The sequence below is a fragment of the Arachis hypogaea genome, chromosome 8, assembly GCF_003086295.3.
Source record: "Arachis hypogaea cultivar Tifrunner chromosome 8, arahy.Tifrunner.gnm2.J5K5, whole genome shotgun sequence".
Lineage (NCBI taxonomy): Eukaryota > Viridiplantae > Streptophyta > Magnoliopsida > Fabales > Fabaceae > Arachis > Arachis hypogaea.
Genome location: NC_092043.1, coordinates 48601059 through 48624619, shown reverse-complemented (window position 1 = coordinate 48624619; position 23561 = coordinate 48601059). Strand labels below are relative to the sequence as shown.

General features: G+C 30.5%; 3 protein-coding genes across 5 annotated transcripts; all 3 read left to right on the top strand.

The window, feature by feature from the left end:
* Window positions 1-1112: 1112 nt before the first annotated feature.
* On the top strand, window positions 1113-6322 carry LOC112708018 (uncharacterized). The gene is made up of 12 exons (XM_025760107.2): window positions 1113-1504; window positions 2373-2519; window positions 2648-2762; window positions 2865-2959; window positions 3064-3167; window positions 3500-3537; window positions 3877-4112; window positions 4281-4374; window positions 4483-4673; window positions 4911-5130; window positions 5244-5411; window positions 5859-6322. Exons 1-12 carry the CDS (start codon window positions 1307-1309, stop codon window positions 6011-6013), a joined length of 1761 nt encoding a protein of 586 aa, XP_025615892.1. The 5' UTR covers window positions 1113-1306; the 3' UTR covers window positions 6014-6322.
* A 143-nt stretch (window positions 6323-6465) lies between these two features.
* Window positions 6466-9960, top strand: LOC112708017 (uncharacterized). Of its 3 annotated transcripts, none has more exons than XM_025760105.2 (4): window positions 6466-6846; window positions 7061-7146; window positions 7751-8662; window positions 8866-9960. In XM_025760105.2, the coding sequence occupies exons 2-4, from the start codon at window positions 7084-7086 to the stop codon at window positions 9745-9747; spliced, it is 1857 nt and encodes a 618-aa protein (XP_025615890.1). In that variant the 5' UTR covers window positions 6466-6846; window positions 7061-7083; the 3' UTR covers window positions 9748-9960. The 3 variants fall into 3 exon arrangements, with proteins under 3 accessions (XP_025615890.1, XP_025615891.1, XP_072057674.1); XM_025760106.2 differs by having other exon boundaries at window positions 6722-6926; XM_072201573.1 differs by having other exon boundaries at window positions 6763-6913.
* A 5011-nt stretch (window positions 9961-14971) lies between these two features.
* On the top strand, window positions 14972-21032 carry LOC112708484 (amino acid permease 4-like). The gene is made up of 6 exons (XM_025760628.3): window positions 14972-15260; window positions 15499-15729; window positions 17515-17608; window positions 18069-18283; window positions 19482-19615; window positions 20308-21032. The coding sequence occupies exons 1-6, from the start codon at window positions 15104-15106 to the stop codon at window positions 20941-20943; spliced, it is 1467 nt and encodes a 488-aa protein (XP_025616413.3). The 5' UTR covers window positions 14972-15103; the 3' UTR covers window positions 20944-21032.
* Window positions 21033-23561: the final 2529 nt, after the last annotated feature.

The following is a 23561-nucleotide window of genomic DNA, read 5'->3' as shown; positions in this document are numbered from 1 at the left end:
AATCATTAAATTAGTTCTAAAAAATTTTAAAAACGGATATTTTAGTCTAAAAAAATTAATACATAAATCAATTTTAATGTTAATCTATTTTACTTTTTTCGGATGTCAATTTTTATTATTAACTTAGATTTGTGTATATGCACGATGACATTAATATATTCATTTTTTTCATTAAAAATAAGTAAGACGAATAATGATATTTTGAAATCTAAATTAAAATATTATTTTTAATATAAACATATTTTTTTAATAGAATATTTTTTTATTATATTAAATACAAAAATATCAAATAATTTTAATATTGAATTTCTTGTAGAATAATTTTTAATAATTTTATTAAAAATTATTTATAAAATTAATATAAAAAATAATTATTTTTACTGATATATAATTATGCAATTAAATTAACGTGTAAAATTGTTTTATTTTAACTAAAAATCAAAATTAAATTAAATTAATGTGTTTAATAAAAAATAATCTTTTTTAATAAAAAAGTATTTTTTTAATTTTTAACATGTTTAATAAATTTTTAATAATTAAAAATAAAAATAATAAAAAATAAAAAATATTTTTTTAAAAAATTATAATTTATATTTAAAATTTTTTTTAAAGATATTTTTTAAGTAAAAAATAATTTTTTATATAATTATATCTATATATAATTAATAAATAAAAAAATTATATAAAATATTTAAGAAAAAGTCTAGGGAGCCAATGGCCTAAGCGTACAATGTGTACAATGAAGGTTTAGAAAGTATTAGAGATATGAACATTAGTGTTACGTTGTCTTGTTAGGTTACGCTTTTGGGATGAGTGGTTTCAGGAAATGGTATTAGAGTTTCAGATCCAGAAGGTCAAGAGTTCGAACCTTGGTGAATCCAAAATTAGCTTTTTATAACGTGAGATGTTTATTATCCCTAGTATCTGGATGGTTATTCTGGATAGTATAGGTGATGTTCATTTTATTCATAAACCAAAGATTTAGCCCATTGTACACATTGTACATTTAGGCCATTGGCTCCCTAGCACTACTCAATATTTAAATATAAAATTATTTTTATTTTATTTTTTATAATTTTTTTTAAATGACTAGAAAAAAGATATTTTTTTATAAGATGAGCCAAACAAACCTTATATATATGCGCAAGTGAAGTGAGGGCAAGTTGGAAGAAACCTTTTGCTTTATAAATATCCGCACTTAGTTACGCACTCGAAAAAGCTAACTCTCCGTCGTATCCTTCTCATTCCTTTTAGATCCTCGATTCTACCGCCGCCACCGCCTGCCTTATCCCTCTCTCCGCCGAATATGGCGCCGCCGACGGCCGCAGCTCAAGGCGGCCAGGCACCGCAAGGGAGACAACAGCAACAACAAGGAGGCTTTGGCCTCACCGGAATTATCCGCATGGCGGTTTTCTGGTACTTCGCCTCCAAACTGTTCTCTCCTAAAAAACCTACCGAACCTTCTGCTCTCATCAACAATCTCTTCCAGAAAGGCCAACCACTGGTTCGTTCTTACACTCACTCTCTCAGTTCTTCGTGATCTCTCTCTTTCACTGTCTCTCACTAACTTCCATGCTGTTATGCTCGTTGATTAATCGATTTATGTGGATTTCGGAAATTTCAGTGCCCTTCTTTAGGTTGCGCCCTTTGTGCTTAGTTACTTAGACTGAGTTATGAATTTTGTAACTTCTAGGTTCGGTTTTTTTATTAACTGAAATTTCCTTCTGCACGGTTTCGTTGTGCAGTTTAGGTTGGATGATTTTTTTACTATCGAGTATGCTCGTTGGGTCAGTTTATTTGAACGGAGAAAACCTGTGAATAAGAGAGCTTTACTTTTTCGTAGTTGGCCGATTTGGTTTGAATCATATCAGTCCGAGTATGGTCAACTAACTCTGAATATCTGATTTAGACTTGCAAAAAATCATAATTGAATGTGAAAAGAAATTGTACGGGAAAAATTAGGGTTTTATGTAAAATAGGACAATTGCTCAATAAGGGATGCTAGGTAAAACTGAAGGCTAAATTGAGAGTTTTATGGATGATGAAAGTGAGTGGATCCTAACGGAACAGAAAGGGAAGTTGAGGGGTGAAGTGGAATACAATAGCTGCTCTTTTCTTGCCGTTAACCACCATTTTCTACATGCAATGATTACAATCATAGCCTATGAAAGCTTATTATTCTACAAAGGTTAACTCATGGTGAAAGATATGGAGGAAATTAATTTAGAGTTTGTGGGTATTATTATCTTATCTGTCTGTGTTCTGCTGTTGGAGACTTGGAGTAAATTCAAAGTGTTTGCTATAATCCTATGCCATATTGCTTCTTGTCTTGGTACTTGTTAATGTTCTTTTTTTATGGTGATTTTGTTTAGGACATGTGGTTATATATCTCTGAGCGTGAGAAGTTCAACGACTTTGGTCGTGAAAGTGCTCTTGTTTGGCATGAAACCAATATTCCATATGCTGTTTGGGGACCTGAGAGTACCAGGACTCTTACTTTGAAGTATCACGCATCTGAGGTATGACTTCCTGACTTGCTACTTCTTGTGGTGCATGATTTGCTTTCACTGATTACTGAAGAAAGTTTAAAAGTATTTTGTTTTCCCCAAGTATATTGGACTTTGTTGTGACTTGTTCTTTATTTCAGGCTTTGAAGAACAATGGGAGTCTGTATGCTCATGTTTTCTTTGCACATTCTGGATACTCGCCTGACCCAAGTGATCCAGAATACCAACCTCAAGCAGCATTTGGAAGAACACATCGTATGATTTCTTATTTATTTTCCCTTCTTGTTGATACTTCTGTTACTTTTTTAGTTTAAATTTAAGGTTTTACAAGACAGCAATATTTTTTATTGGCTTCAGCTATTGTGATATACTTGCCCAAGTCGAAAGCAGATAAAAAGAAAAGTCTATTGGGGAATTCACCGGATTCTATTGAGGGCCAAGCGACGTCCAAGGTGTGCTCTTAACTCGTTTTTCAATTATTCAGTGTTGCTTAACATGATGGCACTTGCTGATTTTATGCGATGATCTCAATACATAGCAATTTTGGTTATTGTAGGTGGTTGATGATACTGAAGATGATTCTAAGGATGAAGGCCCTGTCGAGTGGGTTTCATATTGGAAACCAAATATAACTATAAACTTGGTTGCTGACTTCACACAGTATGTCAATTATTTTTGGTCCTTAGCTTTGCATGAGGGAAATATAAGAATGAACATCCAATTTTTGTGTCACCTTTCTTTTAGTGGTGAATTAGGTTTTCTGATTGGAACATTTCAAATTTGTAGATGATTAAGCTGCTTAACTATGATTCCATCCTAAATAAAACAGTTCAATGGGTACTTTGGGATGACAATTACTGAAATTCACCCTTTTCATGGCTCTCTATTCCATTCTCATGACTGATCATCCTTTACTTTTTAGTGTCTGAGCCAGTTGTTGATGGATATTCTTTCTAACGCTGCTTATAATGTTGTACTCTTCCTGTTTGCAGGTATCCAAAAACAGGCATACCACCAAACATTGCTCCATGTATCCTTGTTTTCTGTTAATTTCTTTTTCGCTACCTTCCCATTGTAGTTTGTTTTGGCTTTAGTTTTTGTATACTATATCTTCTGTATAGAGTATGGTTATATTATATGCAACATTAATGTAAAATAATGGAGAACTTCTAGATGGAGGATCTTGTACAGCTTATTGTCACTGTGGTTGTATTCTATTCACTTTTAATTTTAAAATATAAATTCCATCTTAACCCATTCATACGTTTGCACCAACAACTTTATGCTCTCCTTTCATGTTCTGTTCCAGCAACTATGAAATGCAAGTTAGCTGATCATATGTATGAGTTTCTTTAACTACAATGCCCAGACATGAATATCGATCCTTTCACTGGGAACTACTATCCAACTGTCTTTTTCAATGAGTTCTGGTTACTCAGGGATAAGTTGATAGCTTTGAATGAGACAGTAACTGAGTTACCACTTAATCTGGAGGTTGGTCCCATTAGTATGACAAAGTGGCAATTATTCATGCAGATCGACCAGTCATTTCAGATTCATCGTAATTATGGAAGCATGCTTGAAGGCGAAGCTGATGAATTAAAGGTCTGTTATCTAGAAATTTTTGGCAAAATTTTGTGTGATTTAATTCATGATGTGGGCATATCTAGTAGAGTTAATCGATATGTTGGAATCTTCTTGTTGAATGTTGAGAATAATTTGCAAGTCCTGTGTTTTTCCTATTTCTTGACTAGTTGTTTTTACTTACGTCAGAGGGTATTCTTGGAAGGAAATCCTTACCTCCTGGGAGTTACGATGATCGTATCTTTACTTCATTCTGTTTTTGACTTCTTGGCTTTCAAGAATGGTAAGTCATTTTGTATCACAATATTCAGGAAAGTTGCTCCATCAAGGAGATTCTGATGACTTTGGTTAGAGTCATAGCCTTTCATCTGACCGTTCTCTTTTTTCCCAGATATCCAATTTTGGAACAAAAATAAATCCATGGAGGGACTGTCTGCAAAGACAGTTGTTGTGAGCTTTATTTGTCAGCTTATTATCTTCCTTTATCTGCTTGACAATGACACCTCCTGGATGATTCTTGCAAGCTCTGGAATTGGTGTTGTTATTGAGTTCTGGAAAATTGGAAAAGCCATGCGTATAGAGGTATTGTCTGTGATTTTTTTTTTCATTTAGTATATCACCATATTTGATAATTGTGATTGTCGTGTAAAACTGCCATTCCTGAGAAATGACTTCTAGCTAACTTCTGTGTATTTTCATGTATACCAGTACTTACTGGCACTGTTTTATCGACCTTTTTGTTTGAATGAGAATACTCTTATGTTCTTCAACGCTGTTTGATTTCTGCAATCTGCAATTTATTCTATTCTTTGTTTCCAGATTGATAGGACAGGAAAGATACCTATGTTGAGGCTCCGAGATCGAGAGTCATATGTAAGGAACAAGACAAAGGAGTATGATGATATTGCAATGAAGTATTTATCCTATGTTCTATTTCTCCTTGTTGCTGGCTTCTCCATTTACTCATTGATGTATGAGCGTCACAAGAGTTGGTATTCTTGGATTTTGTCTTCACTCACAAGCTGTGTCTACATGTTTGGTAAGCACTCTTCTAGTTCATTCAACTATAATTGTATTCTGGAGGAGATACTACCAGTTATATATATAACTTGCCTTAGTTTGATCTCTAATCTCTACTGGAAACTGGCGCAGGTTTTATTATGATGTGCCCTCAGTTGTTCATCAACTACAAGCTTAAATCTGTTGCTCATCTACCTTGGAGACAAATGACTTACAAGTTCCTCAATACCATCATTGATGATCTTTTTGCCTTTGTCATCAAAATGCCAACACTACATCGTCTCTCTGTCTTCCGCGATGGTAAGATTGGGATCATGACCACATGCTATTCTGCAACTGCCACATATACCATGCATAATATCCTTTAGGAGTATATGCATGTAATATAGAACACCTTGCTCTTTTCCTTTTCCTTTCCTCCTACAAATGACATGCCAATCTTCGACTATTTGCCTTTCTAGAGATTCGGAGGTGGTACCAAATTTATAGAATAGGTCTGGCAGCACTTGTTTTGTTGTGCTATATTGCAGCTTTGTTTAACCTTTCATGACTGTGGGAACGGTTAACCTTTTTCTGTGACAGAATAGGTGGCCTTTTGTCTTTCAATCTACTAGTATGGTGCCCAATGCCTGATGTTCATCCTAGTTCATTATTTAGGGTCCATGCAAATGTTAATTATGTCGCCCTTGTCATTTTCTAAATATATTTCCATTAACTTGATATCTTTTACCCTTTCCTTGATTTCAGATCTCATCTTCCTCATATATTTATACCAACGGTGGATCTATCCAGTGGATAAGAAACGTGTAAATGAGTTTGGTTTTGGAGGCGAGGATGACGATCAGGCTGTAGAATCTTCAGAGGTGGTTGCTGCAAAGGAAGAAGAGAAGAAAACCAATTGATTTAGTTTCCTGTCGGCCACTTTTGATAGAATTCTACAGTGAACACCATAAACTGCAGAATTCAAATGGGGACTAATTTATTTTTCTCCCCCATTTTTTTTCTTTGCTTTACATTTGCTATTAGATAGGACTGAAGGATGAAGTATCTATACAGCTTTTTGTTTGTGTTTTGTGAAGTAGAATTTCCTTAACAAGAATATCTAGTTTTATTTATTTATATTTGTCATCTCAGATGTCACCGGTTACATGTATTTTTTTTACCACTTTCCTAGTGTATTTTTTAAAAATTAAATTATCTTTCTACTAAAATTGTTTGTATTGTAACTTTGAAAGTTGTGTTGCACATTTTTATTATCATCTAGGCCACACCAAACTAGATTAGTGGCTTACTCTTCCACCATCTTCTCCCTCCTCTCATCATGCCAAGAGCAGCATATTTTGATATGAGAAAAGAAAAAGTTACATGAACAATAGAAAAATGAACGAGGATTTGGTCCTGCTAGAAGACTAATTCCTAATGGTTCAACATGGCATCTTTAATAAAAGAATGTCTGGAAACGGAGCTCCCAGCGAGTGTAGTTGGAATGAGGGGAATAGTGGAATACGTGGTGAATGGTTAATCTTGCCAATAGAAAGCTTACGTGGCGTGATCCACTCCTCGGAAATCTAATTATGATAATAATGTGTGGATAAGAATCTCCAGTGTGTATGCCACACACACACAAAGGCACTAAACTCCAATTTCTATTTTTACTTTTTCTACATTCATAACATTATACTTTCTCTCTCCAACTCCCAACTCTTCCCACAAGCTCCTCAACTGTCCTACAGAGGTACCCCTTCCTCTACTTCAACTTCTCTGCCTCCGAAACCATAACGCCATCTTGCATTGACTATGCAGTATAAATTACCAGTATTGTTATCTTTGAATCTTGTTGATGTCTATTTTTTACCTCTATTTTTGGGTCCAGAATTCCACTTTGGATGGGTGATTCGAGCATGAAAGGTTTAAATTATCATTATCACTAATAGTTAACAATCTTTCAGGAGGAGCTGCCAAGGGTAGAATCATGGATAGCACCCAAAAGGGAGCCCTTATAAGCAATGAAGGTCTTAAAGATTTACCACTCATGGTATATTCTCCACTGCTCTACTTTATGGCAAATTCATTATGCCCTTACTCAGTTACATTTACTTTAACATGTGACTGTGACTGTGATTAGCCTTAACTATTCCCATCATGTCGAGCCTTTAGACAGCAATACTGATCTTCATTTCTGTGAAGTATAATAACAAACAAGAAAAGGATATGAACGTAATTATGCAAACAGAATTAGAATCAGGGTAGTTAAAATTCTATTAGGTTCTGTTTAGTTATTTAGTGCTGGTAGTCTTGCTGGCCAAGGCAGAGGTAATGCATGTATATATAAGTGTAGAGCATGTATAATCAGTTAGGCTACTTGTTCTTCATTTTTACCAATATTGAATAATCTTCTTCAAGTTTACTGTTTCTTGCAACACACTCAACACTGTTGCTTTCAACTTCCTCCATACAATAATCTCAAATCATGAGTTATTCTTTCTCGAATGATTATGTGATTAGAAACATCCATGTTTTATTTGAAAAGTTACCCTGAATATTAGTATATTACAGTTAGTACTTAGGAACTCATAAACTTGTTATTGTATGATGGGCTCATAGAAGCTTATTGTCAACTTTTGGCAATGGTGAAACAGGAACTGCAGCAATACAGGAATAACCAAAGAAAGTTAAGCTCTAGTCGAGAAGAGATTCATGATCAATCTCGCTGCCTTATCTGCACACGGGACAACAGTTGTCAAACAGTTTATTCAAGAACCAAACTGATGAATACTTTGATTGGAAGGGGGAAGCCACAGGAAGCTCAGTCCATCTTCAATAGTTTAACAGAACAAGGACATAGGCCAACTCTTATAACATACACAGCTCTTGTGGCTGCCCTCACCCGCCAGAAGCGTTTCAAATCCATTAATTCGCTTCTTTCTAAAGTTGTAGAGAATGGAATGAAGCCTGATTCAATACTTCTCAATGCTATGATCAACGCCTTTTCCGATTCTGGCAAGGTTGATGAAGCCATGAAAATCTTTCAAAAGATGAAGGAGTATGGATGTAAACCTACAACTAGTACTTATAATACTCTCATTAAAGGATTTGGAGTTGCCGGAAGGCCTTCCGAAGCTATGAAATTGCTAGAGATGATGGGTCAGGATGAAAATGTAAAAGCTAACGAGAGAACATATAATATTCTCAACCAAGCCTGGTGCACCCAGAAGAATCTTGAAGAGGCATGGAATGTTATGTACAAGATGGTAGCGTCGGGCCTGCAGCCCGATGTTGTCACCTTCAACACGTTCGCAAGGGCTTATGCTCAGAATGGTGAGACAGAAAAGGCGGAAAGGTTGATATTGAAAATGAAGTACAATAGAGTGAGACCTAATGAACGAACTTGTGGTATCATAATAAGCGGTTATTGTAAAGAAGGCAATATGACAGAGGCCTTGAGGTTTCTTTACAGAATGAAGGAGCTTGGAGTTCAACCGAATCTTGTCATTTTCAACTCTCTAATCAAAGGATATTTAGACATTACAGACACAAATGGGGTAGATGAGGTGAGTTCTCATATCTGATGCTTTTTATGAGATCAACATTTTCCTTTAAGCATTCCCCTCTATAATAAAAGAGAGCAAGATTTTTATATTGAGATAGTAATCTTATGTTGCATGTATATTTTGTGCTTGTATCATGTTGGTCTATAAGTATTTAGTATCAGATTTGTGATAAAAATAGTAACTCACAAATGAAAATTGGGCAGGCACTAACATTGATGGAAGAATTTGGGATAAAACCAGATGTGGTGACATTTAGTACCATCATGAATGGATGGAGCTCAGCAGGTCTTATGAAAAATTGCGAGGAGATATTCGAAGACATGGTGAAGGCTGGGATAGAGCCTGATATCCACGCATACAGCATCCTTGCAAAAGGTTATGTGCGTGCTGGACAGCCACGAAAAGCCGAGGCTCTTCTGGCTTCCATGAGAAAATATGGTGTCCATCCAAATGTTGTGATCTTTACTACCATCATCAGTGGATGGTGTGCCGCAGGAAGAATGGACCGTGCTGTTAAACTCTATGACAGAATGCATGAAATGGGAACTCCGGCAAACTTGAAAACTTATGAGACTTTAATATGGGGATATGGAGAAGCAAAACAACCTTGGAAAGCAGAAGAATTACTTGTTATCATGGAAGGGAGGGGTGTTGCCCCAGAAACAACCACCATACAACTGGTTGCTGATGCTTGGCGCGCCATTGGTTTTTCCAAGGAAGCCAAGAGAATTCTAAATGCTTTAGAAGACGACACTGAGCTGGATCAGAATCTTGAAGTCAACAAGATACCGATTCAAAGCTTGGACAGGATTTATAATAAAGAGCAACTCAGTGATTCCCACTCTAATCCACTGCAGATGCCTGATGTATTGGTAACTCATCCAGGGAGAACAATGAATGGCAACATAAGAAGCAAAATGATAGTCAATGCATCTGTCATTTCGCAGAAGGCTACCACTTGCATTGTTTTCGTTCGAACAAGTTCATACAGGGTTCAGCCACTTACTGTAAGTAAGCAGCAAACTCAAAACAACATTTATAGGCCCCTCCTTGAATGTTGCAGGGCAGTGCCAATACATTGTTAAGGTGACCTTCAGCTATGGCGGCTATGCGCAAATCCTGTCAAAATAGATTTCATTTGCTTCTATGAAATTGTAAATATCATCCGTGGACCAGGGAAAAAGGAAGACACACTTGCAGTTTTTACAAAATGCTGGTGTAAAATATTCATGTTCAGTTGCCAAAGAAATGTAATGTATGAGATACACGATGATTGAAATCATTCATTTACATTGCTATGTATGGTGCACGTTTTAGGGAAGTCCGTCTTCTATAAAATACTTGTAAAGAAAGCGAAGAATACACATTATTCAGTTCTTTAGTACTTTACCAACATCACAAGCAAGAACAGATCACTATCAATCTTTCGGGTCTTAATATCTCTCCACATCAAACCATTCACCATATCTAAATGTAGCATTGCATGCCTTGCACTTTTGGTTTCAAAGTTAAAAAGTTTAATTTCGATGCACTGTAAGTGTAAAATCATTTTACATGTGTATCCAATCACATAATTTACATTAATAAAAATAATTTACATTAACAGCGTGAATGTAAAATATTTTATATTGTCACTGCATCAAATTAAACTCTTTTAAATTTATTCGTGCGTACAATCCAAATATATTTATCGTGAGTTATCTAATAATATTGAGACCCTAATTTCAAATTTTAGCATTATTAAACTACTCTTCTATATTAGCCCATAACAATAATAAAGAAGTCTTATGGCCCACAAATTCAGCCCAACAGAATACATAAATTTAGTTCTAATTTTAGTCTTTATTAGTTTATCTTATCTTATCTTTATGTTATCTTCTCTTCTTATCTTATCTTTATTTTTATCTTTCATAGGACAATGTTCTATATATATTTAGTTTTACCCTCATAGTTTACAACACAATGTTCAATTCAATCAATTAATAAATCAATAAAAATTATTTCTTTGCTTTCCCTATTCTTTCACAATTTTATCATGGTATCAGAGTCTTGGTATCCTCTTTGAAGAGGATACATAAACTATCATCTTTCGATGAGAAATCACCCTATATCTTTTTCAACCACCTCTCACAATGAATAATCAATCTTCCAATTCAGTTCAAGATCCAACCAATCTTTGTTAAAGGCATCCAAGTAAAAATCCTACCCCAGTTTTGGTTACCCCGGTACTTTACCAGCAATTCCGTCTGCACCTCCTTTCTTCCGACAATTTTGTCTGCATTCTGTTTCAGCAGTCATATCTGCATTTTGTTTCAGCAGTTTAATCTGCATATGTTTTAGCAGTTTCATCTGCACTCTTATTGCGCTCCACGCGCCCTCTTTTTTTTTATCGCGCTCTATGCGCCATTTGAAGTTATTGCGTCATACGTACACATTTTTTTGAAGATCGCTGCTCAAGCACAGCATCTCCTTTTATATTTTTGCCGCCGGCAGCTCAAGCTCTGCTGCGCGCATTTTTTGAAGATCGCTGCTCAAGTACAGCATCTCCTTTAGTATTTTTGCCGCCGGCAGCTCAAGCTCCGCTGCGCGCATTTTTTGAAGATCGCTACTCAAGTACAACATCTCCTTTTATATTTTTGCCGCTAGCAGCTCAAGCTCCGCTGCGCGCATTTTTTGAAGATCGCTACTCAAGTACAGCATCTCCTTTTATATTTTGCCGCCGGCAGCTCAAGCTCCGCCGCACGCATCTTCTTCCGTGTCACTACGTCAGACGCGTCTTCCTCAACAATTTCATTGGAACTTATCCAAGCTGTGGATTATTGACATCTTTCATCCACCAACTTGCGGGGGCGTATTAAACTACTCTTCTATATTAGCCCATGACAACAATAAAGAAGTCTTATGGCCCACAAATTCAGCCCAACAGAATACATAAATTCAGTTCTAATTTTAGTCTTTATTAGTTTATCTTATCTTATCTTTATGTTATCTTCTCTTCTTATGTTATCTTTACTTTTATCTTTCATAGGACAATGTTCTATATATATTTAGTTTTACCCTCATAGTTTACAACACAATGTTCAATTCAATCAATTAATAAATCAATAAAAATTATTTCTTTGCTTTCCCTATTCTTTCCCAATTTTATCAAGCATTGTTAATGTATCCAAGAAAATCAACAAAGAATGTTGAATGATAATTATAAAAAGAGATCCCTTTTAATAATTTAATGTTAATGCATTATAGCAATAAGTGGTAAGTTGAAGTAATTTAGCACTTCTTTTTTTAATAAATTTGATTAGTATAGGTTATTTTAGTATATATTTGACTAGTCAATTATTCTAAACTCGTCGGATTACTTGACACTAAAACTCGAATACATATATAAAATTACTTTATATTATAAGCAAGCTTTAAGTGAGGCAATGGAGGGGCATGCTTGCCTCCAAGGGGCATGCTTGCCTCCAAACCTTTTATAAAAAAATAAAGGGAAAATGACACTTCCCTCTCCTGAGAGATACTAAAATAACACTTCCCTCCCCTTTATTTGTAAAATGTATAGTTTAATCCATTTAGTTAAAAATGTTAACAGAATATTTTATTTAAAAAAATTAAATATTTTATTCAATAAAATTAATATTCTAATTTACCATACTATCCTTTTATATTTATTTACTAACTAAACTCAATTTCTGAGTTAGGATTTCAATTCCCTCACAGTCGCGTTCCAGCGCTATTTCTCTTTCAATCTCTTCAATTTCCTTTGGTTGTCTCTGCCATCGCTACCTAGGTGCTGCCATTGCTGCATAACTTTGTGTAATCATCGCCGTTATTATCAATTCAAGTAATAAGGTTTGACATCCTTTTCTCAAACTCAATTAATTTACAAAAAAAATTCATATCATTGGCAATTCTGGATATATCCCTAAACCCTTCATTTTTGCTATCCCTAAATCATTTTCTTCGTCGTTTCTGTTATAGTTATTCATTATTAATTACGCCAATTTTTTTTCATATTAGGAAAATGTCTACCAATATTGAAGCTATATCTAGTGTTAATGAGCACGATGGAACTGAACCCCCTATTGAACAATTATTTACCGATAGTGATGAAGAATATGATGTTAATAAGGATCAATGCGTAGAGAGTTATTTGGATGATGAGGAGTGGAACGAGGATGATTATACTTCAGAGGAAGAAAGTGAAGTAGAAGTTAACACAGAGAATGAAGGTGAGATAATGAAAAGATTTGATGTTGAAGATAATGAAAAAATTAGTCTAGAAAAGTTTATGATATTTCTTGACGTACATGAGTTCAGGAGTGTATTAAGAGATTACATAATTCAAGAGAATTTTGATATAATAAGAGTGAAAAATGAGAAAGTAAGAGTGACTGCCATTTGAGCTTCTGAAGGTTGTCCTTGGAGGATTCATGTTTCTCCTTCTACAGATGGTATTGCTTTTATGATCAAGAGTTATGAGCCAAGGCATACTTGTATTAGAAAATCTGAGAAGAGAAATGCTAATTCTACATGGACAGCAAAAAAGTTAAAACAATCTTTAAATGCTGATCCAAAAATGAGCTATGAACTCATGTCTAATGAATTGATTACTAAGTTTGGAGTTGAAACCCATCCTAAGCAATTATATAGGGCCAGAAGAAAAGGAAGAAAAGAAGTTGAAGGTTCTCATGCTTAAGAAAATAGTTAAGTTTGATAATCTGTTACTAGAAAAAAACAGGGAAAGCATAGTAAGATTAGAGTACTATGATCAAATGACATAGTAAGATTGGAGTACTATGATCAAAAAACAGGGGGAGCAATTATATATACAAATGTATTTTTTTACCTTTTCAAATTACAGGAAATTTCAGCAAGTGAATTACAAACTTCAATGATAAAACAAACTCAACAACATGCTTCAGCACAAGCTAAAGCAAAGTCACAACTACAAGCCAAACAAATAAAAAGGGTTAGATTTATCTAACTTTACAACAAATATATGTTTATTAATAGCTTTTGTAAAAGCAAAAAATTAAAATTCACTATTTATTTGATGTTGCAGGATATTAGGAAAGATAAACTTCTTAGAAAGCATTCTTCAAATTTGACGATTCAATGAGTATTCAGAAGTTTCAAGAGTTGGGTATTGGAGATTGCAGCTTGTACAAGGGACAATACACCAACATAAAAACATATTCTATTATGCACAATGCTCTTTATTTAGATTAAGAAACTTACTTTGTAGGGATGTGAAGGAATGAGATGTTGATTTTTTAAATTTGGGATTTATTCATCTCGACTTGTTTTTAAATTTTGATAAAGTTGTTAATAAATTTCAATAGTTTTATGAAACAAATTATTTATCAATATTAATTGTTATACATATTAGCAGTGGTAAGATTTTTTATTTAATGTTAAAATAATAGTAAAATATAAAAATAATTATTAACGAAAATTTTGGTAAAATCACAATTTAATAATTAAAAAATTATTGAAGGGTATATTAGAAAAAATAATTTAATTATTAATTTTTTAAAAATATTTTAATAAAAATATAATTTAATCAATAAAAAATAATTTATTAAAGGGTATTTTAGTAAGCAAAATTTAATGACAAAAAATAAAATTTTTTACTAAAGGATATTTTTGTAAAAATAATTTTGTTTTTTAAAAAAATGAATAAAGTTAACATTAGTTAACACAAAATTTAAAATGGATTAAAGAGGGGTTTTTTTAAAGGTTACAGGGGAAGGGAATGTATATTTTATAAATAGAGGGGAGGAGAGTGTCATTTTAATATCTCTAAGGGGAGGAAAATGACATTTTCTCAAAAATAAATAATAGTTTAGTTGGTTCAAATATTTTATTATGACTTAAAACACTTAATTAAATTCTGATTTGTTTTTTTATTATATAATAATTTTTAGTTTTAAACATTAAAAATATATTGGATTTTGGCCAAATTGGATGGCCTTTGTTGGCTTCACAATACATTAAAACTAAAAAATCAAATCAAATCAAATAAAAAAAAGTCATCTAACAAAAGAAATATAATAAAAAAAATGTTCAGTTGAATTGCATGCTTGTATATATACCGCATTGAGAAAGGAAGGTCGTTTCTTTATTTTCATCATAAATGACAGTAATCCTAATTTGATTCAAATTTTAAATTGAAAACTATTTAAAATTAATTAATTATCTATAATTTAATTTTAATTTCAATTTCACCTCATTGTGCATTATAAAACATTCATACTTTCTCGATTTCTAATCATAACTGCATGCATTCCTAATCTTCCTCTTGGATTAACAACTGATCGCACAAAATCCTCATTCCCCTTGATTACCACCAAACCCTGCACTGTATCTTTCCTGTTTAATTCCCTTTTACACTTATTAGTTGTAAGGTAGAATAGTCATATTTTTTAAGTCTCCAACATGCATAACCCACAAAACATGATTGATGAGATCTCCTCAGCCGCCACAACACAAAACATGATTGATGAAATCTCTTCCGCCGCCACAACAACCACCGTTAGACATCATCAACAAGATGTCTCACTTTATGACGACGAGGGCCGCCCAAAACAAACAGGTAATAATAATAATAATAATAATACAAATCAAATTAAATCAATCCATGCATGTTATTGTTACAATCTCTTCCTTCTCTTCTTTCTCTTTTATAAGAAAATCATAAAAGAATAATTGAAGCTGTCATTAATTATATATGAATAGATTTAATTTCAATGGTGTTGTTCTTAACTTGCATATTAATTATTCAAATGGATATAACTTTTTATGATATTTGATATATATTATATTTGGTTCAGGAACCATGTGGATGACTAGCTCATATATAATAACAGCAGTAATTGGATCGGGAACTTTATCCTTAGCATGGTCGATAGCACAATTAGGTTGGAGTGGTGGTCTTGTTGTTATGATCTTCGGTCTCCTCACTTTGTATACTTCACATTTTCTTGCCGATTGTTATCGTGGTGGAGATCCCATCACCGGCAAGAGGAGCTACACGTACATGGAAGCGGTTGATAACATTCTAGGTAAGTACAAACAAAATTAAGTTATACATGATTTTTACATTTACAAGCAGATCTTTTTCAATCTGAGAATGCATTTTGAAGAGATATAGATGATCTAATGCATTTAAGGTGTTTATTTTAGTTTATATTAATTAAAACAACGTCGATCCTGAGGACAATTACAAAGAAATAACACATGTTCTAAATTTGATGATGTTAATATGAATCTTGGTGTGACTAGATAGTTTTATTTAAGAGCAATGCTAGGGGCCAGCAATTTTTGTGATTGTTAGCCATCAACTAGCCATCAATGATGATTTGATGGTGTGAGATTGGTGTGAGATTTCATCCAATGGCTCACCTTCCTCTGCTGGTTACATGCTGGCCAAAATTCAACAAAACTGCTGATCCCCTAGACTTTTCCTTTATTTAATGATTAATAAATATAGTGATATTTTGTTGTTGTGGTTATATTTAATTTTGAGATTGTTATAAAATTATTGGAAAAAAAATAAATTTTCACATAAAATCGAGTAATATTATTTACGAATAAAATACTATGATTTAGTGGTCATATATATTTTATTATAAGGTGTTTTGAAAAATAGAAAACTAACTTATGATAGCAAGTATAATACATTGAAAATTAAATATTCCCATAAATAATATTCGGGCCAAAATAAAAAAGTTACTTAGATCTCTCAAAATTACTATTTTATATAATTCAAATGAGTCAAATTTAAATTAGGGAAATCAATAATAATTCGAATCAGACCAATTTCATTTAGTTGGGTCATTAGTAATTCAAATTAACCACTATTTTATATAATTTGAATGAGTCGAATTTAAATTAGGAAAATCAATAGTAATTTGAATTAAACCTATTCCATTTAGTTGGGTTGTCAGTAATTCAAATTAAGCCAATTTGAATTATACATACATGCAGTCGTAATATAGTTCGAATAAGAGTGATTCGAATTAACTTATGGGAGAGATTTGAATTATGGAGGCATGTAGTGAAGGGTAGTTCGAATCAGATAAATTTTAATTATGTTCGAAGTTAGTTGTTTCGTATTATCAAAAGTATAAAAAAAATTATAAATTTCATAGCATAAATCTAATCCATGCAATTATTTTAATACACCAACAATTATATTTATATGGAACCAATACTAAATCGAATTCAATTAACTCGATAATACGAGTCTATAAAAAAAATTACATTTTATAAAGTTTAAAAATTTTATTATGTGATAGGTTAATAACGAGTACATTACAAATTTTTATAGTATTTATGGTAATAATGTTTAATTTAATAATTGTTATTAAAATTTTTGTTATACTCGTTACAAAATAAATAATTGAATTCGATTTAGTATTGCTTCTATATAGGTATAATTATTGGTATATTAAAATAATTGCATGAATTAGATTTATGATATCATGGAATTCACGGGGCGGATAATTCGAAGTAGTTAACATATTCATGTATGATTCGAATAAGCCTTCGTAGAATCCTTCCCACTCTGATTCGAACTACACTACGAATTTGAATTGGTTTAGCAGGCATGTATAATTTGAATTAGCTTAATTCAAATTACTAACAACCCAACTAAATTGAATTGGGCTAATTCGAATTACTATTGACTTTTTTAATTCGAATTTGACTCATTCGAATTACATAAAATGATGGTTTTGAGAGATTCAGATAATATTTTTTATTTTAGTAAAATGGTGTAATTTACTCCTTTTTAATTTGTTTTTGTGATTTGTCCTAATATTGGATATGCCATAATTATTTTGCAGGAGGAAAAAATTCCATTTTTTGTGGGATAATACAGTATGCAAATCTTTATGGAACTTCAATAGGATATACGATTGCGGCCGCCATTAGTATGATGTGAGTTCAGTTAACTCTTACTTTTATCTTTGAAATCTTTAAAACTTTGATATCAATTTCATTTGGTCAATATATATATAGACTTTGAATGATAATTATAAAAAAAAAAGTCCATTTCAATGGTAAGTTAAGGTAATTTGGCACTTCTTTTTTCAATGAATTTTAATTTTTTATGGATAAAAATTGGAAGGTTGAGCTTTATTTTTTTCATAAAAAAACTAATTTTTCATAGTAAATTAACTCGCTAAACTCAAGTCAACTGGTCATATTTCACTAGATTTTAGATAATTAACTTAATAATTTCTGTAACATTTAGCCAACAACAATAAGAGTTTTTAAATTACACTCCATATTAATTAATTGTCATTAATTAGTAATTATTTAAATTTTACTTTTTAAAAAATGCAAAATTAATTATTACAATTATCATTAATTACAATTTATTGACTTTGGTTGGCAGGGCAATCACAAAGACAAATTGTATACATTCCTCTCATGGAAAAAAAACATGTCATATTTCTGGCAATCGTTATATAATTTGGTTTGGAGCCATCCAACTTGTATTTTCTCAAATTCCTAATTTTCATAAGATGAGATGGCTCTCAATACTTGCTTCAGTCATGTCCTTCACCTATTCCTTAATTGGTCTGGCTCTTGGAATTGCTCAAGTTTCAGGTTATGTTTAACTTATTTTTCCACTTGAATTTGCTTGATACAACTAACATTTTTTTATTGTTGAACACAAATCATTATATGTATTAACGAGTAAAGGTTTAACTTGGTGGTATTTTATATTCTAGGCACTAAAATTTCAAAAATTATCAATTTAATTTTTGTCTTTGTAATATTTTATAAGTCATTTTAGTATCTGACAAGTTAACTATTATTGTTTTATTAACATGTTCCGTGATATATTTACATGTCATTTTGTGTGATACATTAATAAAATAATATGAAATTGATCATAAAGACCAAAATTAGTACTTTGATTTAAAAATTTTGGGACTAAAAATAAAGCATAAGTACAATCTAAAAAATCAAATTGAACCTCTACATGATCAGCGGCGGATTTAAGGGGGTTAAGGTGGCTATAGTACCTCCAAATTTATTTAAAAAAATTAGTACTATTAGCTTATTATTATTATAATATATATATATATATATATATATATATATATATATATATATTATAGATTAAATATATTTTAGCATAGTAGACACTAAAAAATTTTATGTTAGTAACTTAATATGTATAAATAATAATGTGTACTATAATATATTAGTAGCAATTAACAAATAGGAAAAAAAATACGTATAAATATATAAATAATTGTAAAATTATTGAAAAAATAGGTTTAGATTAATGTAGAAAAACAACAACTATTAAAAAAAAAATTTTGTTTTAATTCTTTCTATGACAATAGTAACAATTGAACAGACTTTTTTAACAATAAAAATTATTAAAACTTGAGTTTGAAACAAGATAAAAGACGAATGTTTAATAAATTATATAATTATATACGTTGAAAAAGAGAATGTTTTAAATTTTATTTTAGAAGATAAATTGATAATTTTAGTTATATGAAATATCGCAGAACAAATTTAAAAATACCAAAATTTTAAAGTATGTAATTGAATATTAATTTTTATATAATATAATTATTAATTTTCACCTATATACTATAAATTATATTTTGTTAACTTTTTTTTATGTTATATTTTAATTTATTTTGTATTTAATTTGGCTCATCTCTTATAAAATTTTTGGATCTATCACTGATTATGATAATAATAGAAGATAAAAAGTAATTTATGATCTGAAAAGATTTGATAATTGTTGCCTAACATTTTGTTTGTTTGGATCTTAAAACAGAAAACCGTGCATTCAAGGGTACCATAGCAGGAGCTGAAGCAGAAACACACGCCAAAAAAGTGTGGGCAATATTTCAAGCTCTTGGCAACATAGCCTTTGCATATTCCTTTTCTGATATTCTCATTGAAATTCAGGTATACTCTTTTTTCTATTTCCTAATCATTAGTTTTAAAATAAATGCCACTCCATTAATACATTGGAAAAAAATGTATTTAAACACAAGAAAAAATATAAGGAACCAACCAAAAAAATGTATGTATTTAAACACAACTGTATTCTAAATATATTAGTTATGCAAAAAAATGCTATTTACACAAAAAATTAGTTTTTGGTGTAAAATTTAGATCATTTAAAATAAAAAATTGGTAAAACAACAAAGTGAAGAGTTAATTACTATTTAATTTATAACTCTCATTATATGTGAGTCCTACTTTATTATTTTATTATTTTTTTATTTTAGATAAGCTTAATCCATGGACTTTTTATATTTAAATTAAAAATATATAATATTTAAAGATTTAAATATATATATAAGTATTTAACAAAATACATTTTGAATCACATTTCGAATACAGTGAAAAAAATCACAATACAAACATATCTCCAGTACGTACCAGTCATATCTCGGATATACCAGTTATATCCCGAATGCATTCGAGATATAACTCAAAATGTATTTTAATAAATATTTACACATTTATATATTATTTAACTTATTTTTAAAATATATTTTGTATCTTAATATATATTTTTGTATGAATAACTAGTTTTTTTATACATCTAAATATAATTGTTATTAGTATATAATAATACACTGACTGAACAGGATACTATAAAATCTCCATTGAAAGTAAGAGCAATGAAGAGGGCTATAAATTTGAGTATTGCAACGACCACAACATTCTACGTTCTCTGTGGGTGCATAGGTTATGGTGCATTTGGAAACTCAACACCGGGAAACTTACTCACAGCATTTGATAAACCATTTTGGCTCGTTGACATTGCAAATTTAACACTACTCATTCAACTTGCGGGAGCATACCAAGTTTATTCTCAACCCCTTTTTGCATTTATTGAAGAACGGGCAACTAAAAAATGGGAAATACTTGGAAAAGAACACAAAGTTCAAATCCCATTTTTATCTTCATACAACCTAAACATATTTAGACTAGTTTGGAGATCATTGTATGTTGTGGTAAGCACTCTTATAGCAATGTTAATTCCGTTCTTTAATGATATATTGGGAGTAATTGGGGCATTAGGGTTTTGGCCCTTGTCAATTTATTTTCCAGTGGAAATGCATATCAAGCAGAAGAAGATCCCAAAATGGAGTGGGAGTTGGATTCTTTTGCAAAGTTTAAGTATGTTTTGTCTGTTGGTAACACTTGCTGCTCTTATTGGGTCCATAGTTGGTGTCTTGCTTGACCTTAAGACATATAAACCATTCAGTGCAAGCTTGTAAGCCCAAGTCCCGTCATCTATCATTCTATGTTAATTACTTTTTAGTTGTATTTTTCATTAACTAATTTTTATAATAATTCTATTGAAATATATATTTTATTATAATTATTTAAATTAATCTACATGTTATGTATTTTACATTTTTAATTTATCAATAATTAATAACATATATACCTATAATTTATCAATAAATGACTATGAACTACAATGTGATAAATCTTAATTTATTTAGGATAGAAAAGAACAACATACATACCTATATATTAATATTTTTATATAAAATTTTATAGTCATCTTTTTATATATATAATGTTGAGAAAAAACATAAATTATAATCCATAGTTAAAAATATGTCATAATTTATTTAGAATTTAATTTTGACGCATTATCGGTTACGTAACAATAAAAATAAATAATTATTTTTCACATTCATAGCATGAATGGTCATTCAAAAGAACGAATGTGATTGCATTATGTAAAACGATTTACACTGTCAGTATATCAAAATTAAACTCAATTTATTTATATAAAATTATATATCATATCATGTTATTTGAATTAAATCAGACATATATTTTATGTTAAAATATTTATTATTATTTGGTATCCAATAATGTACCACAAATTTTAATATAAACTAATTCCATTATATTAGGTATATATTAAAAGTAGCTAGTCACTTAAAATAATTATCAATATAAAATATATATTAAAAATAAGTTAAATTATATATATATATATATATATATATATATATATATATATAACTGATTTTGAACATTTTTAAAACTACTCAACATGTGATTGAACTTGAAGGCTCTATCTGCGTATTGCTGCTGGAGTTAAGAATTTAGCTACGATTCCTTCCATTTTAAATATTTTTCAATCCAAAGATAGAAAAGAGAAACAAAGATTATTATTGCTGTGTAAACAAATAATTTTAGAGAAAGCATTCAAAATTTAAGATAATTAAAAAATTGACAGAGATAGAGAAATGAAAATTCTCTTATATAACATAATACATCTGATTCTGTTGATTGAATATTTATAGATATGGAGTTAAATTATTGCAATCAAAGTATAAATAAGAAAGCATATGATTTGATAAAAAAAATTAAAAAAATATTTGAGAAATGTAAAAAAAACCGAAAAAAAAATTTATGAATTAGATTCATAAAAATTGATTAATTATCTTTTCTATTTATATCTTTTTTTTAAATAAAAGAGATAAATCCTATTTTAATTTTTTTTAGTTCGGTTCAGCTTGACTTTGGTAGTTTGGCCATAGAATTTTATTCTTTTTCTATTTCTGAAATATGAGTATGTGACTTATTTTAATTTATCTTAATACAAATTTAGAAGCTACAAAAATTATAAGTGATAAAACTAGAAGTTAGAAGAATCACAAGTCAAACTTTATTTCTTAGTCAAAATTAGAAGAATCATGAACAAATTGCACTCATCACCTCCATACTAGAAAAATGATGAATCATGAATTGAAAATTTTAAGATTAATGACTAAAAATTTGAAGTAAAATTAAACAAGAAATTTGACTAGTCAAAATTTTTATTTATTTTTTGAATTATTACAACTAATACTTAATTATTATAAAAAATTATTTTATTATAAAAATTTATCTATATAAAGGTTTCATATATATGTTGTTAATTATCTTTTCACAAATAAAAATGCTTAGTATTTGTTTCAAATTTTTTTTATATTCTTATAATTGTTAATAAATTTAAGTAATAAAAAATATAATAATATCATTTATGTGAGTGAATAATCTTGGAGTCAATATAATGTGGATATTATATTTATATTTATGATTTGGCAAGAAAAGGTGTGCTAACGCTGATGAAGGCCCGTGGATAAAAGAAGAGGATCTAGACTCTAGAGTGGTGCCATAAATAAGAGAAGAAAAAAGTGGAGAAAATGAAAAAGTCTAACCAAGATAAAAACTGTATGCGCAAACTGTTTTGATGTGCAAATATAACAAAAAAGACGCTGCATTTATTTTTATTGCGCATCAAAATCAAAATCAGACTTTTTTAGTTTGATTTAGTTTGAACACTAACGTAAGAATTACAATTCTCTTAAAAATTAAAAATTATATTTTTATTGTATTCTAAATTAAAGAAAAGAATTATTTTTTGTAAAAATTTTATTTTTAAAGTGTTTCAAATACACTCAAAGTGAAATACCCACTTGAAGGTATGTTATTTTTTTGTTAATCCTTATGCCTCTTTACCATTATTTTTAATCTGTAGAGCCATCGATTATCGATTATTTGTAGTCATAAATTGTTTTTAGTCATTTAATCTAGGAAGGAATTTTTTACTAAGCGATGTCATGTATATGATGAAATCAGATAACTTCGTTATCAACTACTACAATTTTTTATTTTATTATAATTTTTAATTAATCAATGTTTTTTTTTTTGTTGCTTACGGATCTTTTTAGTTTGACGGACTAAAAATTAATCTGTTACAAATTTGATCTCTATTAAAAATTTGCTATTTGTCAATAAATTAGTACATGCATAAGATGGATTTAAATTCAAATGAGCTAATTATTCTATCAATTCAAATTGATTTTATATTAATCAATGTTAATAT